A 17976-nucleotide genomic window follows, 5' to 3' on the forward strand; every position below is an offset into this window, starting at 1 on the left:
CCCGAGGCCGTCGGCCCCACCCTTTCTGGCCCCACCCCGTCCACCTTCACCTTTACCTCCGTGCCACCGTCCCGCGCCCCCGCCGGCCCCACTCTGTCACCTATCTTGGGGAGCTGCGGGGAGGCCGTCCCAGGGTCGCCCTTCAGCCCCTGGCTGCCCATGCCCCGACGCCGGCGGGTTTTCGGCGGCGGCGGCAGCGCGCAAGTGGACGGGGACCTGAGCTGGATGGCAGCGGGGGCTCCTGGGGGTGGGCGGAGAGAGCTCCCTCCCTCTCGGGCTGGGCCCTGCGGGGCTGCGCAGCCAAGGGGCAGCGGACTGTGAAGGAAGTGCGAGGGGGGGGCTCGTCTCCCGCTTGACACCCCTCCCCCTACAAAACACTGTGGTCCCCTACCTTATGTTTGGGACATTTCAAAGAAAAGTTCTCTTCGATGAATATGCAACCTGTGACCAAAGAGAAGTTTCGGTGGTTAGGACAGGGTGGAGGCACAGCTGTGGGGTTTTGTCGGCAGCCAGGAGGGGAGCCGAACTGCCCGCGAGGCTCTAGACTGCAGGGGCTCTTTTCAAAGAGTTTATCAGATCCTGCACAAAACCCTCCACACTCCACTCCACGGCGCGGGTGAGGCTCCTGGTCTGGCGGTCTTGACTCACCTCACCTCCTCCACCGAGAGCTTTTCCCGCTGAGTTCCACGAGCCGCCCCTCCTCACTTGAGGCAGCCCCTCCCGCCTTACTCTGCCAGCCGCACTTGTCACTGCCTCCTAAGAGACTGACCTGTGTGATCTTGTCTTGCTCCTTGTTTCTTTTTCTTTTTGAGATGGAGTTTCACTCTTTCACCCAGGCTGGAGTGCAATAGTGCGATCTCGGCTCACTGCAACCTCCGCCTCCTGGGTTCAAGCGATTCTCCTGCCTCAGCCTCCCGAGTAGCTGGGATTACAGGCATGCGCCACCACACCCGGCTAATTTTTGTTTTTTTCAGTAGAGACGGAGTTTCACCATGTTGGCCAGGCTGGTCTCAAATTCCTGACCTCAGGTGATCCACCCGGCTTGGCCTCCCAAAGTGCTGGGATTACAGGCGTGAGCCACCGCGCCCAGCCTTGCTCCTTGTTTCTTCCCCACTCTCAGGCAAGCTCCCAGAGGGCACCAGCTCTGTCTTCTTCCCTGGATGTATGCCCAGCCCCTGGAAGAGCTCACTGACTTCCAGTGAGCACGTCACGAACCCCTGTGGACGGACTGGTAGTGGTGTTGCAAGCCTGGATTTGAGCATCTGCTACTTATCTGAGCCTGTCTCCACATCTGTAAAATGGGCATTATGCCACCTACTGTATGCCTATCATGGAGATTGAAGGATGGGAGTGTACAGAAACCACCCTGGCGGGAGCAGTGGCTCATACCTATAATCCCAGCACTTTGGGAGGATGAGGTGAGTGAATCGCTTGAGCCCAGGAGTTCAAGACTAGCCTGGGCAACATGGCAAAACCTCATCTCTATCAAAAATACAAAAATTAGCCAGCACAGTGGTGCATGCCTGTAGTCTCAGCTACTGGAGAGGCTGGGGTGGGAGGATCACTTGAGCCTGGGAGGCAGAGGTTGCAGTGAGCTATGATTGTACTACTGCACTCCAGCCTGGGCAATACAGCCAGACCCTGTCTCTGATGAAATAAAATAAAACAAATAAAATAAAATTTAAAAATAAACCACCCTGCACATGTGTGGCATGCAGTGGGTGCAGGAGGCAGGGCAGAGAAGACAACTGGGCATGGCCAGTGCTTATGCACACCTAGGCCCGGGATGTGTTGCTATCTCAGCGAGTCCCCACTCCCCTGCCTGCTGCCACCTAGGGAGAAGCTGGCTTTTCCCCCAGGGACCCCCCAGTCCCTAGTCCCCTTCTGGGCTCCCCTCCCCGCAAGCCTCACCAGCCAGTGTTCTGAACCCCAGACCCAAAAGTAGCTGGAGGCTGATGCTGTCTTCAACACAATCTTCCTGTTCACACTGGAGCTGACAGGGTGGTGGCCAGAAGGCAGGGCGGGGACAGCTCTGCAGCCCTGAGGGCAGGGCTGGGTGGTAGCAGGCCTCTCTTAGGCGGTCTCCCCTTGTCTCCAGAAGCTGGGAGTGCCTCTGACCTGGAAACTGCCATTCAGGGCCAGCAGCTGGAGATGTGCCACGGCTGTTCCCCTTCCCTTGGCTCAGGCAAGCCAGATGGGTTCTGGGGCTGAACCAGATTTTCCAAAGACACTGGGCTAAAACCCCAAACCTGCCCCCGCACACCTGGGTACTGCAGGCGCTCCCACCAAGGGAAGTTGAGGGTAGGAGGTTGCCACTTCCAAATTGGCTCCCTCAGCACTGCACCAGCACCACCCCACATGGGGCATGGAGCGGGAGTCACTGGGCAAGGCCAATCCTCAATGATCTGGCTCCTGACCTGGTGCCTGCACCTGGGGAACCTGGGTGCTCACTGACAGGTTGGCCCCAGGGCCTGAGTGGGGAAAGGTTCAGACAGGACACTGGTGTAGCAGCCTCAGCCTGCTCCTCAGAGTCACTGCTTGATTCCAAAGTGGGTTCCTTAACAAGGATTGGAAAGGGCAAGATGAGCAGGCCAGGACAGTGCGGTGCAGGGCAGAGGCTGGCAGCCAATGGGCAGCCCTGGTGCCCTGCAGTCCCAGTGCCTGATGTGAAGGCCTGGGGCTCCTCCCTGGCCAGACATCAGGTCAGCCTGACCAGCCCACTCCCTCAGTGCCCTCTCACTCCCACCCCAACCCCCGCCGCCTGGCTGGCAGAGTCGCCCTGGGGGCCCTCCCTGTACCCCAAGCGCCCGTCCTCCCCACCTTCACTCTCGAGCTTACTTGTTCCCCTTCGCCTTCTCTGGCAGCTGTTCCTCAGTTTCCCAGGGGTCCACCCTCCTCCTCAGCCCGCTGTTCCATGGTGAACACAACCCTGCTATCTTGTCCCTTCCAGAGCTCTGATGAGCCCTCACCTGCTGATGACGGGCGACACTCGGTCCTGAGCCCAGATGCCCACACTTTGTATGTCCACAGCTGCCTCTGCTGCGGTGTGGCCAAAGGCAACTGCCGTGTGTGTAGATGGCCTGGCAGAGCAGCCCCGTCCCCTCCTCGTACCCGGGTCCTTTGTGGTGTGGCTCTGCAGCTCACCCCACGGAGAGGTGGCCTGCACCTCTCTGTGCTGGACTTGGGATCTGCTTTGGCTAACAGAACGTGGTGAAGTCCAGGACCTAGGCTGTGAGAGGCCCTGTGACCTCCACTCTCTCAGAGCCCTGCTGCCGCCATGAGGACGCACCCAGGCCAGCCTGCTGGAGGATGAGAGACCGCACGGAGCAAAGGCAAGCTGGTCCAGCTGAGGCCACCCTAGATCATCCTGCTCCCAGCAGGGTCTGCAGCCAACTCACGCCCTTTTGAGGAATAATGAAGGGCTGGCGCTGGAGAAATGAAGCTGGGCCTGGAAGGGCCAGTAGCTCTGCAGCAGCAGCTAATAACTCCATTTGCATGTCCGCACCCTACTTCTCCCCTTCATGAGGAAGCTGGGCATCAGGCTTGCCACCTCCCTCTCCCTCATCATCAAGTCCCATGGATTCTGTGCCAACGCAGTCTCTGAGGTGTATGTCTCCATTTACAGCATTCCCAGTCCCTTTCCTGCCTCAATCTTCATGGCGCTACAGGGATCCCTGTTATATGAGGAATGCTTCTAGGATTTTATCTGAAATAAAAGTTCTCTTGCTCAAAGCCTAGTATATAAGTCCCACTACTAAACAGTTTCTGCCCAGCTCCCCCGATTTTTTGAGGCCTGGCTTAAATGTCACCTCCTCCTGGAAGTCTTCCTAGATTTCTCCCTGGTTCAGACAGGATGAACCTCTCCCACAGTGCATACTCTCTACTTCCTGTTTGGTCTTCCTAACTGTGGCCAAGAACCACGGTTTTGCTGTCTGTCCCACTCAAGGGTGAGCCCCTTGGGGGGCTGGGCAGTGCTGGGTAGGGGAAAGAACATAGACATGGAGCAAGAAAGCCAGGGCATTAAGTCCTGGGACTGTCCACGCCATGCTGTGTGCTGTGGGTGAGGCAGCCAATCTGTGAAGATGGCTGGAAACAACATGGGCCTGTCGCAGGGCTGGGAGTGGAGCTGGCGCTAAGTTAATCACTGTGGAAGGAAGAATGCGACTCGTGGCAGCTATTAAGAGGAGTGCGGCCACATGCCTGGGCAAGTGGCAGGGTCCATGTTAAACTCTGGCTCACACTGCTCAAAGTGGGAAGGTGGAGCCAGTGAGAATCCTCCACGACCCCGCTCCAGCAAGCCCCCTCCCCACTGGGTGTGGGCAGCTCAGCCCCCACCAAGGAACTGTCAGCACCCAGGAGTCCTCTGTGTCCTCCCTGGGGCAGCTCCACTGGGCTGACACTGGCCGGGGACCCAGCAGGCAGGCGGGGTACAGGCTGTGGTCCCCTGTCCAGGCAAAGCCAGCAGGGCATCAGGTGAGGAGGGGAGGCAGTAGGTGGGGCTGCTGGGAGAGTGATGGGAGCCTGGGGGACCTGGGCTCTGTCCGCTGGGAGGTGGGTTATGACTTCACCTCTTTCCAGGCCAGAGTTGGGAGGGATTGAGGGTACAGGGGAGAGGTCACAGAGGTTGGACCCAAAATAGGACTGAGGCAGCACTGTGTGGGTAGTGCTCATTATTTCACTCTCCTCCCAGCAGCTCTGCACAGAAGAGGCTATTATCATCTCCATCATACAGGTGGGGAAACTGCGTGCACTGATACTGACCAACTTGCTCAAGACCACACATTGAAAACACTGCTAGGGGCCGGGCGCAGTGGCTCACGCCTGTAATCCCAGCACTTTCGGAGGACGAGGCGGGCAGATCATGAGGTCAAGAGATCGAGACCGTCCTGTCCAACATGGTGAAACCCCATCTCTACTAAAAATACAAAAATTAGCTGAGCATGGTGGCACACGCCTGTAATCCCAGCTACTTGGGAGGCTGAGCCAGGAGAATCGCTTGAACCCAGGAAACAGAGGTTGCAGTGAGCCAAGATCGCACCACTGCACTCCAGCCTGGAGACAGAGTGAGACTCCGTCTCAAAAATAAATAAATAAATAAATAAATAAAAATAAACACACTAGTAGGCGCCAGCATGGCTGCGCACATCTGTGGTCTCAGCTGCTCGGGAGGCTGAGGTGGGAGGATGATTGAGCCCAGGAGGTTAAGGCTGCAGTGAGCCATGACTGCACCCCTGCACTCTAGCTTGGGTGACAGAGCAAGACCCTGTCTCAAACAAAAACGAAAACCCCCACCACCGCTAGGGTTTGAATCCAGGCCAAAGTTGGCCCCAAATCTCCCAAAACATTGTTGTCACCAATGACTAATATTGTACCATAAGCAACTGCTTTCTTTGGATGAAATAAGGAATGTCTCTGAGCCTCAGTTTCCCCACATGGTCGATAAAGGTACGGGCTCTTGGGTAGCTCCAGTCCATGCAGTGTCACTCTGTGTGCCCAGTGATAGTGGGGGCTTAATAAATGCTTGTGGAACAAATGAATGCATGAGTGAAAGGAGGGACTTGGGGGGAAGATGAAGGGAGACTGGACCTACCTCCAGACCCTGTTACCCTGCTTCAAAGCTTCCACAATTGCTTCTTGTGGCCAACAGGAGATCATGGGTCTCAGTCTCTGTTTTGAACCTCATCACCCCCAACTCATTTGGTTTTTGCTGTCGTAGTAGTGCCTTTCCCCTTGTCTCTGCTCAGTGAACTCCTACTCATCCTTCAAAGGCCCAACCCCCAATGCCCCTTTCTCTCTGAGGCCTGAGATCCTCCCCGCCCCTTGGCAATGACGGTTCCACAGACAGCATTCCACATTGTAATTTACGCCTCTATCTTCTCTCACTGCTCTGGGCACTCCTCAAGCAGGTGACTGGGGAATGCCTCATTTCCATGCCCCTGGCATTGCCCAGCAGAGGTCTAGGTGGACAGAAAGATAAAGAATTGCTGGGGCAAGAGAGGAGGGAAACTGAAGAGTGAGATGGGGCCTGGGTTTGGGGAGCTGTGCCCAGGGTCCCCCTGGACCGTTTGGATGGGCTCCAATGCCCTCCTGTTCCCGGGCGGGCTCGTACCTGCATCACTGGCACACGGGTAGTGGTACGTGTGGATGCATCCTTTGTGGCAGCACCCAATGGTGGCCCCGGCTTCTTGGCAGCTGGAACACGTCTGATGAAGAGAAAGGAAAGGCAGGTGAGTCTCCAGTTGGAGCCCAGCCCTCAAGCTTTACAGGCTGGTAGGCCGAGTGCAGTGGCTCATGCCTATAATCCCAGCACTCTGGGAGGCCAAGGTGGGAGGATCACCTGAGTCTAGGAGTTTGAGACCAGCCTGGGCAACATGGTGAAACTCTGTCTCTGCAAAAAACAGTTAGGGGTGGTGGTGTGCGCCTGTAGTACCAGCGACTCAGGAGGATTAGGTGGGAGGATTGCTGGAGCCTGGGAGGTCGAGGCTGCAGTGAGCTGAGATTACGCCACTGCCTGTACTCCAGCCTGGGCAACAGAGTGAGACCCTGTCTCAAAAAAAAAAAAAAAAAAAAGCCTTACAGGCTGGCCAGCCAGCTGTGGTCCTCGCCTCCCGTCTCCAAAATGGTGCCTGAAAATCTCCCAGAAGGAGGTTCAGCACTGGGGTGCACATGCCCACAAGCATGGGTCATTTAGCACTCCCTGGACTGGTACATTGGGTAGGGGACCCCCTTGGTCCAGTGATGCCAGTTACCACCGTGGCTGTGGCTACCAGTCAGCATCTGCTGCATGCTTTCTGCGTGCTGGGTGTGGTGTATGTCCTTGTCCACTGGCTCATTCTTTTTTTTGGGGGGGGGGACAGTTTTGCTCTGTCGCCCAGGCTGGAGTGCAAGGGCATGGTCTCGGCTCACTGCAACCTCCGCCTCCTGTGTTTAAGTGATTCTCCTGCCTCAGCCTCCCGAGTAGCTGGGATTACAGGCATGTGCCGCCACGCCCAGCTAATTTTTGTATTTTTAGTAGAGATGGAGTTTCACCGTGTTGGCCAGGCTGGTCTCAAACTCCTGACCTCAGGTGATCTGCCTGCCTAGGCCTCCCAAAGTGCTGGGATTACAGGTGTGGCCACCGCGCCCAGCCCACTGGCTCTAACAGCCCTCTGTGGGCCCCTTCCATTAATCTCACTTTACAGATGATGGTGAAACTGAGGCTTCCCATTCCAGGCAACAGTGAAGGCATCAGCATGGTTTTCTACCCTTTCTGGCAGCAGGAGCACTGAAGCTAGGCTGGGACTGTTGTACCTAGGATGAGACCTGCACCCTCCAGGGGACCGGCTCTCAGACCTGTGAGAGGAGGTGGTGACGTGGTAATCCCTTGAGATGCTGACTTCATGTAAATCTGATGCCGTCCTCCTCTAAGTCTCAAAACTGTCCTCTGCTGAGCTGGGGGCCTGACCCACACCTGGACCAGCTGCTTGGAGTGGACGTGGCCAGGACAGGACAGTCACACCAAGAAGGCCCTTGGAAGAGTGAAGCAAACCTGAGGCCAGGGAGGGAGAAGTCACCAGGTGCCAGAGCCACAGCACCACCGTGCTGGGGGCAGGCGGTGAGGTAGAGAACCCAGCAGAAGGGCGGCGGCCTGTGCCCAGGTGCAAAGCCAGTGAAACAAATGACAATAGCTTCCTATGTGCCAGGCATGGCTGGACGTCTCATTCCCCCACAACCTTGTGACGGGATTACTGTTATTTTACCCAGGTTACCAATGACAGCAGAGGCTGAGTAACCTGCCGGAGGGCTCCAGGCTGGCCTCTGACCCCCACCGCTGGCTCCAGGCTGGAGCAGGGGCCCACAGGACCCCACATGCTCAGGGTGGGCGCTGCATCCCCCCCACAGCAGCTGAGAAATGTCAGAACACTCCCCTCCCCGCTGCCCACACTGGGAGTGGGGTCTGGGGTTTGTTCCAGAATTTCAGGTTTTCAGTTCAGGGTTGAGGCCTTCTTCCTGCCTGGTCTGGGATGGCCTCCTGGGGATCTGAGGTCCCACGTCCCCAACTGCTGACCCAAAAGGGATGATGAAACAAGCCGGCCGCTGTCTGTGAGTGGCCCTCAGGTCTGGATGTTTAAGGTTTATGGGGGTCCTCTGGCTGAAGGCTTCTCTCCACTTACTGCATGGAGGCCCCAACCACCCTCAGGCAGGCATTTGAATAGCATTTTAGATGTGAAGAAACTGAGATGCAGAGAGTGAGGCCTCAGGCCCTTCTGACTCCAGCTACCCAAGAGGAGGGCAGGGACTGCAGCATGTAAACCCTGCCACAGGTGGGGCCTCTGCAGACACCACCCAGCCCCCAACGATGCCCGGAGCCTGCTACGGGTTCCTCTCACCCCAAGCATTCCATGGCCAGGCCCCATCTGGATAGGAGGTAGGGGTCTATGGTGGTTTTGGGGGAGGGGCAGGCAGGGCTCAGAGACAGCAGGCGGGGGCAGCTCCCAGAAAGGGATATCGAGGCCGGGCGCGGTGGCTCAAGCCTGTAATCCCAGCACTTTGGGAGGCCGAGATGGGCGGATCATGAGGTCAGGAGATCGAGACCATCCTGGCTAACACGGTGAAACCCCGTCTCTACTAAAAAATACAAAAAAAAAAACTAGCCGGGCGAGGTGGCGGGCGCCTGTAGTCCCAGCTACTCCGGAGGCTGAGGCAGGAGAATGGCGTAAACCCGAGAGGAGGAGCTTGCAGTGAGCTGAGATCCAGCCACTGCACTCCAGCCCGGGCGACAGAGCCAGACTCCCGTCTCAAAAAAAAAAAAAAAAAAAGAAAGGGCCATCGAGGGAAAAGGCTATCGATGAGGCCTCGACGAGGGCCGGCTCAGAGGTTCTGCCCTCCAGAGCACAAAAGTGAGGTCAAGGTACCAAGCGGTGTGGCAGTGCTGGGGCCGGGGACGCAGCTGCACCCCAAACCCCTTCCACATACCAGACAGGTCCCACGTGATCCACAGAACCCTACAATCCTGCTAACATGGTTTGACATTGTGAGATTCTCAGAGGATGCGTGACTCGCCTGGAGCTATGGAACCAGCCCTCAGCAGAGCTGAGATTTGAATCGGGGTCCAAGGAGCGTGGTGCCCCCAAGCCACTGAGGCAGGAAGGGGTGGTGAGCCAAAAGTGACCCTGGGAAGCCCCCGACCCTGCCCATTCTTCCAGGATGTCCCATCTCTCTGGCAGGGTGTTCCTGGTTCCGACCTTCCCGGGGCAGCCCCAGTCATGCAGGCTGTCAGGCCATTTCTGGAGCATGGCGCAATGGACAGGCATGGGCTGGGCTGGCGAGTTCCAGCCCCCGTGTGGCACAGGGAAGCTAGCGCCTCTCCAACACACACTGTCTCCTCAGTCCAGCAGGACTTTGTGTGTGCATGGGCGGTAAGACACCCACGCACCGGGGACAGGATGGGGTGGTCGGTGCTCAGGGCTGACCCCTCCTCCCTTCAGCCAGCCAGTGCTGGCTGCAGGGAATGTGGAGACCACCCGATCCCAGCCTGGTGGGACGTGAGTGTCAGGGAGCATGAAGGGAGGGGGGGGGAGAGAGAGAGAGAGAGAGAAAGGAGAGAGAGGAGAGAGGGAAGAGAGGAGGGACAGGGAGAGAGAGAGGAGAGAGAGAGAGGAGAGAGAGGAGAGAGGGAAGAGAGAGGAGGGACAGGGAGAGAGGAGAGAGAGAGAGAGAGAGGAGAGAGAAGGAGAGAGAGAGAGAGAGACAAAACATCACTGTAACTGGGAAGGGGAGAGGGAAGAGGCCCAAGGCCACCATCTGCTGGGCAAGCAAGGCCTGTGGTACCAGGAAGCTGCAGGTGTCCTGTCGGGGCGAGCCTTCCTCTGAGGTGGAGGGTGGAGTGAGGTGGGTAGGGCGTCTGGGTGTGGAGAAGGTCTCTAGCCATCCCCATGGGCAGTGGGAAGCAGGTGCTCAAGACACACTAGAAGGCGTGGGCGGCAAACACAGTGGGCCCCACTGGGACCTTGGTTTGGCCAGGCAACGTTACGGCAACTGTTAGGAGCAGGGGTTGCTCAGAGGGGCTGCAGGAGTGTACTGCGAGGAGCAGCTGGGCAGCACTGCGATGGGGGAGGAGGCTGGGCAGGTGGAGGGGTGAAGCCACCCGCTGTGGCCACTCTGCCAGGTCACTGAATCACTCAGATGCAGGCAGTGTTTCTCCCGAGCCTCTGGCTCCCGTGACCTCAGCTGCACATAGCGGGCTGAAGGAAGGAGCGGAGGGGACGGGACTCAGGGCAAGGGCCACTCAGAGAAGGCTGCAGGCGTCCCCACTGAGAGCCACCATACAGCGCCGGGAGCGTCACTCCATGGAAGTCTGGATGAGGCAGTGGAGTCCGGGCTGAATGTGGGGCAGGAGCATGGCCCCGGGGGACAGGTGGATCCCACCACCCCCACTGGCCCCTCCCTCAGAAGGGCACAGAGGTACCGTATGGTACTGGCGAAGTGGTGACACCACTAAGAACGTCAGCCCACTGTCACCAGAGCCACCAGGCCCCTCTGCACCTACTGTCACAGGGCTGCTGTGCTCGGTGGGCTCGGAGGTGCCTTCCTTTAACCCTCCCGACCCTCCTCCATGGGCACCCTCACACCCATGTTAGGGGCGAGGGGGACGGAAGCACAGAGAGGGCAGGTCACAGCCCCAAAGGTGCATGGCGGCGCAGCCCCAGAGTTCCCTCTCTCACGTTGGCGCTCAGTCACTACGGCTTCCAAAGCTGGTCTCAGAGCCATGGCAAGAGGGTCCGGGTCTGCCCCGCTCTGCCTGTTGTGACTGTGTGACCCCGTGGACTGTCCTGCAGAGGGAGGAACCCTGTGACTGGGTCCATGCACCAAGCCTGTGTCGCTGGGGAGGGTCTTCCCCTGAGCCCCTAGCTCCATCCCAGAGGCAACGGAGACAGGAACAGAGGGTGGGCAACTTGCTCTTGCACCGCCCAGGGCTGTCCTGACGTTCAATCTTGGGAGTCCTCGTGTTCTCTGGGCCTCGGCATCTCCGGTGACAGCATGGGGAGGGGCCCAATGGACTCTGGGTGGGGCTGGAGCCTGAAGATGCCAGGTGAGTGGGAGAGTGGCGGTGGCTGGGCATACGGGCCCCAGCGGGAAGTCTCCTGGGTAGGCGAGTGTGACCTGCCTTAGCCAGACGGGTGCCTCCACTTCCCCCACACACCCCGGAGAGGCTCAGGACTCTGCAGATCATCCCAAGACTGCAGACACATTTGGCCCACAGTGTAGCACTAGAGAGACAAGGGGCTCCCCCAACTGCCTGTCTGCCTGCCTGTCCTTTGGAACCCCACACTCCCCACCCTGGCTGGGCTGGCCTCTTACCATATCCACGGCCACCTTCATGGCCTCCTGCAGCCCAAAGAGCTTCCCAGCCACCAGGTAGACGCCGCCGGTCCACACGGCACAGGCCTCGTGCACCCAGTGCTCCTGCGCCTCCCCGCCGGGCTCTGCCGGGGCCTCCTTGCTGCACTCGTGTTTGCGGCCCTTGTCAGCTGGGGCTGCCTCCTCGCCCCCATCCTCCCGGCCATCACAGCAGTAGCAACTCTGCAGCCTCCGGGACAGGCCCCGGGCACTGGTGCGCAGTGGGCCCTGCTTGGCCGGGTCAGCTGGGCCATCAGGCCTGGGGGGCTTCCCGGCAGCGGTGGTAGCTGCGCACTCGGGACCTTTGAGTGTTCTCTCAAGTGGCAGCGAGGCCTCCTCACAGGTGCCTTCTGGCCGCACCTTCTCCTTGAGTTTTGGCTTCTTTTTGGGGAGGCAGTGTTCCGGGTAGTAGGGCCCACAGAGGTCCCCAAGGTCCTTGAAGTTGGCCGGGTTTTGGCAGAGGCAGCAAACAAGGCAAGAGGTACTCAGGGCCTTGGAAACCACAGGCCCCAAGTGCATTGTGGAGGAGAGGGGCAAGGAGGGCCGTGGCTGCAGGATGGAGCCTCCAGGGAGCGTGGCCAGGGAGGCCCCGGCTGCATCCAAGGAGAAGGAGGATGAGGATGAGGAAGAGGAGCCAGAAGAGGAAGGCTTCCTGTGGGGCTTGGGCGCATCTCCAGGGGAGTTGACAACAGTGCATATGGTGGTGAAGGCGTCTCGCTTCTCCACCCGCACGAAGGGTGAGAAGGCGGGGGTCCGGCTGTCTGACCTCAGCCGCTTGCAAGAGGAAATGTACTTGAGGCGGATTTCAGGCTCTGCGGGATCCAGGGGCAGCACCTGCTGCTGCCGTCGTCGCTTGGCACGCCCCTTACAGGGTGAAGACGTGGTGTTCTTGGCCCGGCCCCGAGTGAGGCGCTTCCGCTTGGAATAGCTGCTGTAGTTGGTGTGGCCTGGCTGTTTCTGTGCCCTTGTCTGGGGCTGGCAGGGCCGGCCCTCGGGGGGCTGGGAGGCCATGCCCAGCTCCTCCATCTTTGGCTTCTTGCCTCCTCCACCAGAGTTGTCCTCGCTGGCCCCTTGTGTGCCACTGGCCCTGTCTCGGGGAGTCAGGAGCAGAGTCGGGCCAAGATAGGGCCGCTTCTCCAGTGGGCCTTTGGAGAGTCCAAGGGCCCCTGCCCGGCCTTTTCGGCTCCTCTTCTTAGGCGCCAGGGCAGTCCCCCCGGGCTGCAGGGCCTCTGGGGATGTGAAGGCCTCAGTTTTGAAACAGTCAGTCGAAGACAGTTTCTTACTGTTCATGAGTTTGCCTTTTAAGGATCTGTTGGTTGGATTTCTGCATAACAGATCGGCCCCAGAAGAAGCTGGGAGCTTCTGCCCGGTGCCCACATTTACCAGGCCTTCTTCCACTCCCACTGGGCTGCCCCCAGCACCCTTGAGCCCTCGGTCTTTCTCGGGAAGGGATGGGCTCAGAGGATTACCAGGAGAGACCCCTGGCGCTTTACATACGAACTTCTTGAGGCTGGGCGAGGTGATCTTCTGCACAATGGCTTCCAGCTTCAGGCCCCGGCCCTTCCGGGGCGGCAGCACCTTGGTCTTCATGGCCCCCTGGAAGGCCGCCCGAGAGGCGAGCTTGAGGCAGGCGTCGGGGGTCTCCGGGGGTGGGGGTTTTGTGGCGGGCTCACCATTGCCCTTGGTGGGCTTGGCTTTCTTGGGAGAAGACATCCTCTTGAAGAGGGTGGGGGAACCCTCAGGCCTCTCCTCCTTCCCATCTCCCCCATTGCCACTGGCATTGCTGCTGCTGCTACTGCGGCTCCGCAAGACCAGGTTCCGCTTCTTGGTGGGGACCGGCGCCATGAAGGCTGACTTCCTTTTGAGTGCATGGAGGGGCCGGTCAGAGAGCTTGCTGCCTGCACCAGGTTTGGGGACCCTTGCCCGCTGGCTCACCCTGCCCTCCTTCTGGGGGCTGCCGGAGACCTTGAATGTGGTGGGCAAGTGGCTGTTGTCAAGGAGCTTCTTGGTGGCACGGCAGTTGGGGAGCCGGCCCTCAGAGGGCCTCCGCCGCTTGGAGTGGAAGACCTCCTGGGTTTTGGTGCGCGACCGAAGGATCATGGAGCGCTGGTCCTTGCCAGGCGTGCTGGGCGAGTCCGTCTCCTTGGTCTTGGAGCCCATTGGGCTGCTGTCGGAGGCCACAGGCAGGGCGGCTGGGTTGCTGGGACTGGAGGCGGCCTTGGGTGAGGGCTTCCCCACTCGCTTGCCCGACTTAAAGGCGGCTCGCTGCTTGCCCCCCAGTTTGTCTGGGGGTGCAGGGGTGGTGGTCAGGCCTGGAGGCCCGGGTGTGCGGGGCTCACTCAGGGCCGTGAGAGAACGGGTACACATCCTGGGGAGCCCTTCCGAGGCCCCCCGGCCTGGGGCTCCGGCCCCTTCCATCTGTCCCTGTGGGGGCCCCGTGCAGGATTCAGGGAGCAAGAGGTCTTTGGGCAGCGCTGGTGCCCTGCATGGGGAGTCCTCGGCCTCGGGGAGCCCCCGGTGCACCCGACGGCTCCGTAAGCTTTTGCCCCGTGGCACAGGCTCTTTCTTCGCAATGGGTGCCTCGGGCACAGCAGGCTTGTTGGGCTTCTGGGCCAGAGAGGCGTCCGAGGTGGTGGAATCCCCTGGAGCTCGCTCCCCATCGGGCCCCTCTTCACCTGGCTTCATGTGGGACAGAGAGGACTCAAACCAGCTCTGGACCTTTGACTCGGTGCCCACGGTCGGGCCCAGCAGGATGACAGACTCCCCTGAGAGGTGGCACGGAGAGCCCCAGCCAGCCTTGGAGTCCAGCACCTCCTCCACCTCCTCCTTGGTGCAGATGAGTGGGGCCTTGGGTGACAGCGGGTCCTGCATGCCGGGCCTCTGCTCGGGGCTGCCCAGGAGCTCACACAGGGAGGAGTACTCCTCCTCAGCTTCCAGGTCCTCCTTCCTGCTGGTGGGTGGAAGCAGTGGGAGGTCCCCAAAGTCGGCGGTAGAACAGCAGTGCCGGCTGTCCTCCAGCCACCGGTCAGCCTTGGCCACCTCAGGGCACTGCAGCAGCCCACCTGCCTCCTCCTTCACCCCACCCGCCTCCTCCTGCTTGAAGTCCCCGGGCAACGAGGCCACCTTCTCTCCAGGGGGGTCCTCCTCCTGGAAGCCCAGGCAGGCCGAAGCCTCATGGGTCTCCCCTTTGCTGACGCCATCTGAGGCCTTCCCACCTTGCTCCAGGCCCTTGGTGAGCTCGCCAGGGTGCAATCCCCACCTGGGACAAGCATCCCCCAGGTTTTCCTCTGGCCAGGCAAAGGGGTTGGCACTGTCCGCTGAGCTGGCAGCGGTCGTGTCCGGGAAACAGTCAAAAGCTGCTGTGGTAGGGTCTGGAGCAGGAGCCCCAAGGGTGGGCTTGGTGCCAAAGGAGAGAGGACCAGTTGTCTTTTTGGGGTCAGGGGTAGCGAAGGCCACAGAAGGGTCTTCAAACAGCCCTGGGCTGAAATCCTTGGCATTGCCGCCCTTGTCCAGCTGCAAGGAGTCAGGCAGGTCCTCTGGCTCCCCAGGCCGGGGCCACGCACTCTTGGCCACAGGGTCCAGGCAGGCGCTGTGGTTCTCCAGCGAGAAGGGTGGCTTGCTGCTGTCCTTGGCTAGGCCGGGTGCTTCAGCCCAAGCTTTGTCGGCCTTCTCACCGATGGCTTCCTGCAGCCCCAGGATCTCGGAGGCCAGGTCCTCCTGTGCCAGGGCACTGAGCAGCAGCCGCGGACAGTCCCGCTCACCCGCCACGAACTTCGAGAAGCTGTCGAGTGGGAGACTGCTGTGCAGGCTCTGGAAAGAGTCGTCAGATTTGGTGGACATGTCATCAGGAGAGGTCACGGAACAGGTGGACACGGATTCGGGCTTGGCCTTCGAGTTGCTGTTGACCCTGGCAGGGCTGCCACGGGCCTGGTTGCAGTAGAGAAAGCTGCGCTCCAGTGGGTCCTCGGAGCCGCTCAGGTAGTCGGCCTCCTGTGGCTCTGCATGCGTGGACTGTGGCGTGCTGCTCAGCGGCTCTGACAGCGGTGTGCCTGCGGGCTCGGCCGAGTAGCCACTGCCTTCGGGGCTGCAGTGCTGGCTTTTGTGCTGCTCCGGGGTCCTGGACACGAGATTCTTGACACCTTTCTTTTGCGGCACGGCAGCCTTGGAGAGTAGCAGCTGCTGGACGGTGTTGGAGATGTTCTCCACCTGCGAGGTCAGCGCCGTGAGGCTCTGCAGGCTGAGATCCGACAACAGGTTCTCGGGGAGCTTGTCCTTCTGAAGGGGCTTGCAGTTGCCAGCCTGGGTGTCTGCGGAGCTGGTGGCATCCGTTGGGGAGGGATTGAGCAGGGGCATGAAGTGGCTGTGGTCAGTGATCCCCGCAGGGAAGGCCCCAGTGCTGAGCGGCTGCTGGCTGTAGGGAAAGTTCTCCAGGTTTGGCATCAGTGGCGACGGCGTGGAGCTGTAGGAAGGCGAGCGGCCCACGGAGCGGGCAGGTGAGTGGCTGGAGCTAGGGCTGAAGGTCTGGTAGTACTGCTCTGGGGTCCGGACAGCTGCGTCCGGCTGGCAGTAGCCCTGGCCTTGCTGCCCGTAGTGCTGATACTTGGCAAGGTTTTGGTAATGGAGGGTTTCCTGGGCATGGTGCCGGCTCTGAAGGGCTTGCTGCTGCTGCTGCTGCTGCTGCTGCTGGTCATAGCTAAGGCGGCCTGACTGGTAGGCGTGAAGATTCTGGACCCGCTGCCCCGGGGCCAGGCTGGAGCTGGCGGTCAGTGACCTGTCATGGGGCTGGGCAGTCGGCGCCGTGCAACTCTTATAGGAGTGGGCACCCTGCCCACCGCCCTGGACAGAGGAGGAGTAAGTGGAGGAGGTAGGGAAGGACTGGGAATGCTGAGGAAAGTGGGTACTCTGGGGGAAGGGCAGAGGGGAGGCAATGTCGTTCTGCAGCTTCTGCCTTTGGAGCTTGGGGTATGCCAGGGGCTGCTGGGGTGGCGGTGGCTGCTGGACGTGCAGGGAGTGAGTCCGAAAGGGCACCTGGGCGCCCTGCTCTGCATACTGCCTGCTGGAGGGCACTGCTGTCTTTTTCATCAAGTTCTCATCATACTTTGTCACCCCCGCTGGTAGGGGCTGCGGCTGTGGGGGTGGTGGCTGTGGGGCACCCCAAGCCTGCAGGCTCTCCTCACCAGCATAGCGGCCCGGGTAGGGGCTGCTGTCCTGGATGCCATAGCCAGGGAAAGCCGGCCTCCCCGGCAGGGCCTGCTGCGTGGGCAGGGCCTTGCTGCCTCGGTGGTACTTGTCGGCGGCCACTGCAGCCGCTGTGCCAGAGGGTGTGCCAGCGCCACCCTCATAGCTCGGGTAAGGCTGCGGGTTATAATACTCCTTGGCGAGTAGCCGCTGCCGGTCACAGCTTAGCCCGGCCTGACTCGGCTGCCTGTAATTCTCCAGGCGTGATGTTTCCTGCGAGGTCTGCTGGTAGTTCTGTTGTTTGCCATGGAAACCACACCTTTCTCGAAAAGACTGCATGACTCGGGCTGGTTATCTGTGAAAAGAAAAAGGGAGGGAGGGAGGGAGGACGGGCAGGGAGGAGGCAGAGGATGAGCGATTCAGATGGGCCACTTCCTTTTGCCTCAGAAAGCACCCTCCCACCCACCTCCCCACCCTGCCTGCTCCCCCATGCAGCTCTTAATATTCTCCTCTTTGCCTGAGCCTCCCTACCAGCTGTGCGCATATTGACAACTTCTGTGTCAGGGAGGTGTGCTCTGTAATTCCCGCTCCCACATTGCCTGCAGCTGAGCCTTGCCAAGGACAGCCACCGACACGGGAGGCAAAACCGGCTGCCCAGCGCCAGGTCACTGGGGAGCTACCCGCACCCTCACCGCCAGCTCCTCCCCACTGTCCCCCACCCACCACTCCCAGCCCTTCCTGACAGCTCAAAAGCATTTAGCAGAGCAATTCCCGCTCCCTCGTCCCCTGGGGCCTGCTGGATCCTGTAATCTAGTCCCTTCGTGGCCATGTTCAAGCATGACCCAGCCATGCTGGGGACTGAGGAGGGTCTGCTCCTGTCCCAGGGAGGCCGCTTGAGCACACACACACGCGTGCACACAGGCATATGTATGCTCATACACACACGCACACGCATGCACACACACACACACACACACCTCCTCTATCACTGCCACGCCATCTGGAATCTGTCTGTTCCTTCTAGCAGACGTCGATTAGGGGCTGCCAAGCCACTGTAGACATAAAACGTCCCCTCCTCTGACTCCCAGGAACGCAAGACGGCAGCACCTGCCTCCTGTTTTTGATATCATAGGTGCATAAACAGATTACGTGGCCCAGAGTGAGGGAGTGCATACTAATGGGGCTAGAGATGCAGTCCACGGCCACGGCCACAGCCACGGAGGGGCACAGCCCAGCCCCACCCGCATGGGGCGACGCAGCCCTGTCCCTCCTGGCCAGCCCCTCCTCACCTCCGCAGGTGGGGGCTGGGGCAGGCAACACCCAAGAGCCCGTCTGGTTATGATTTGAGGGGCTGGGGCTCAGGTGGGGGTCTAACCTGCCCCTGCCCGCAGAGCAGAATCCTGGGTCAGGAAAGGACCT

At 60.1% G+C, this 17976-nt stretch overlaps 1 protein-coding gene across 1 annotated transcript in view; it reads right to left on the reverse strand.

Annotated features, from left to right (window-relative positions):
• Positions 1-16902, reverse strand: part of RAI1 (retinoic acid induced 1) — an 18587-nt gene extending 1685 nt beyond the window's left edge. Inside the window, exon 1 of the mRNA XM_011952143.1 lies at positions 12112-16902. Within this exon, the coding sequence (XP_011807533.1) occupies positions 12112-16896 (4785 nt within the window). The 5' untranslated portion in view covers positions 16897-16902. The remainder of the gene's footprint in view (positions 1-12111) is intronic.
• Between the last annotated feature and the right edge of the window lie 1074 nt (positions 16903-17976).

Source organism: Colobus angolensis, unplaced genomic scaffold (assembly GCF_000951035.1).
Source record: "Colobus angolensis palliatus isolate OR3802 unplaced genomic scaffold, Cang.pa_1.0 Scaffold335, whole genome shotgun sequence".
NCBI lineage: Eukaryota > Metazoa > Chordata > Mammalia > Primates > Cercopithecidae > Colobus > Colobus angolensis.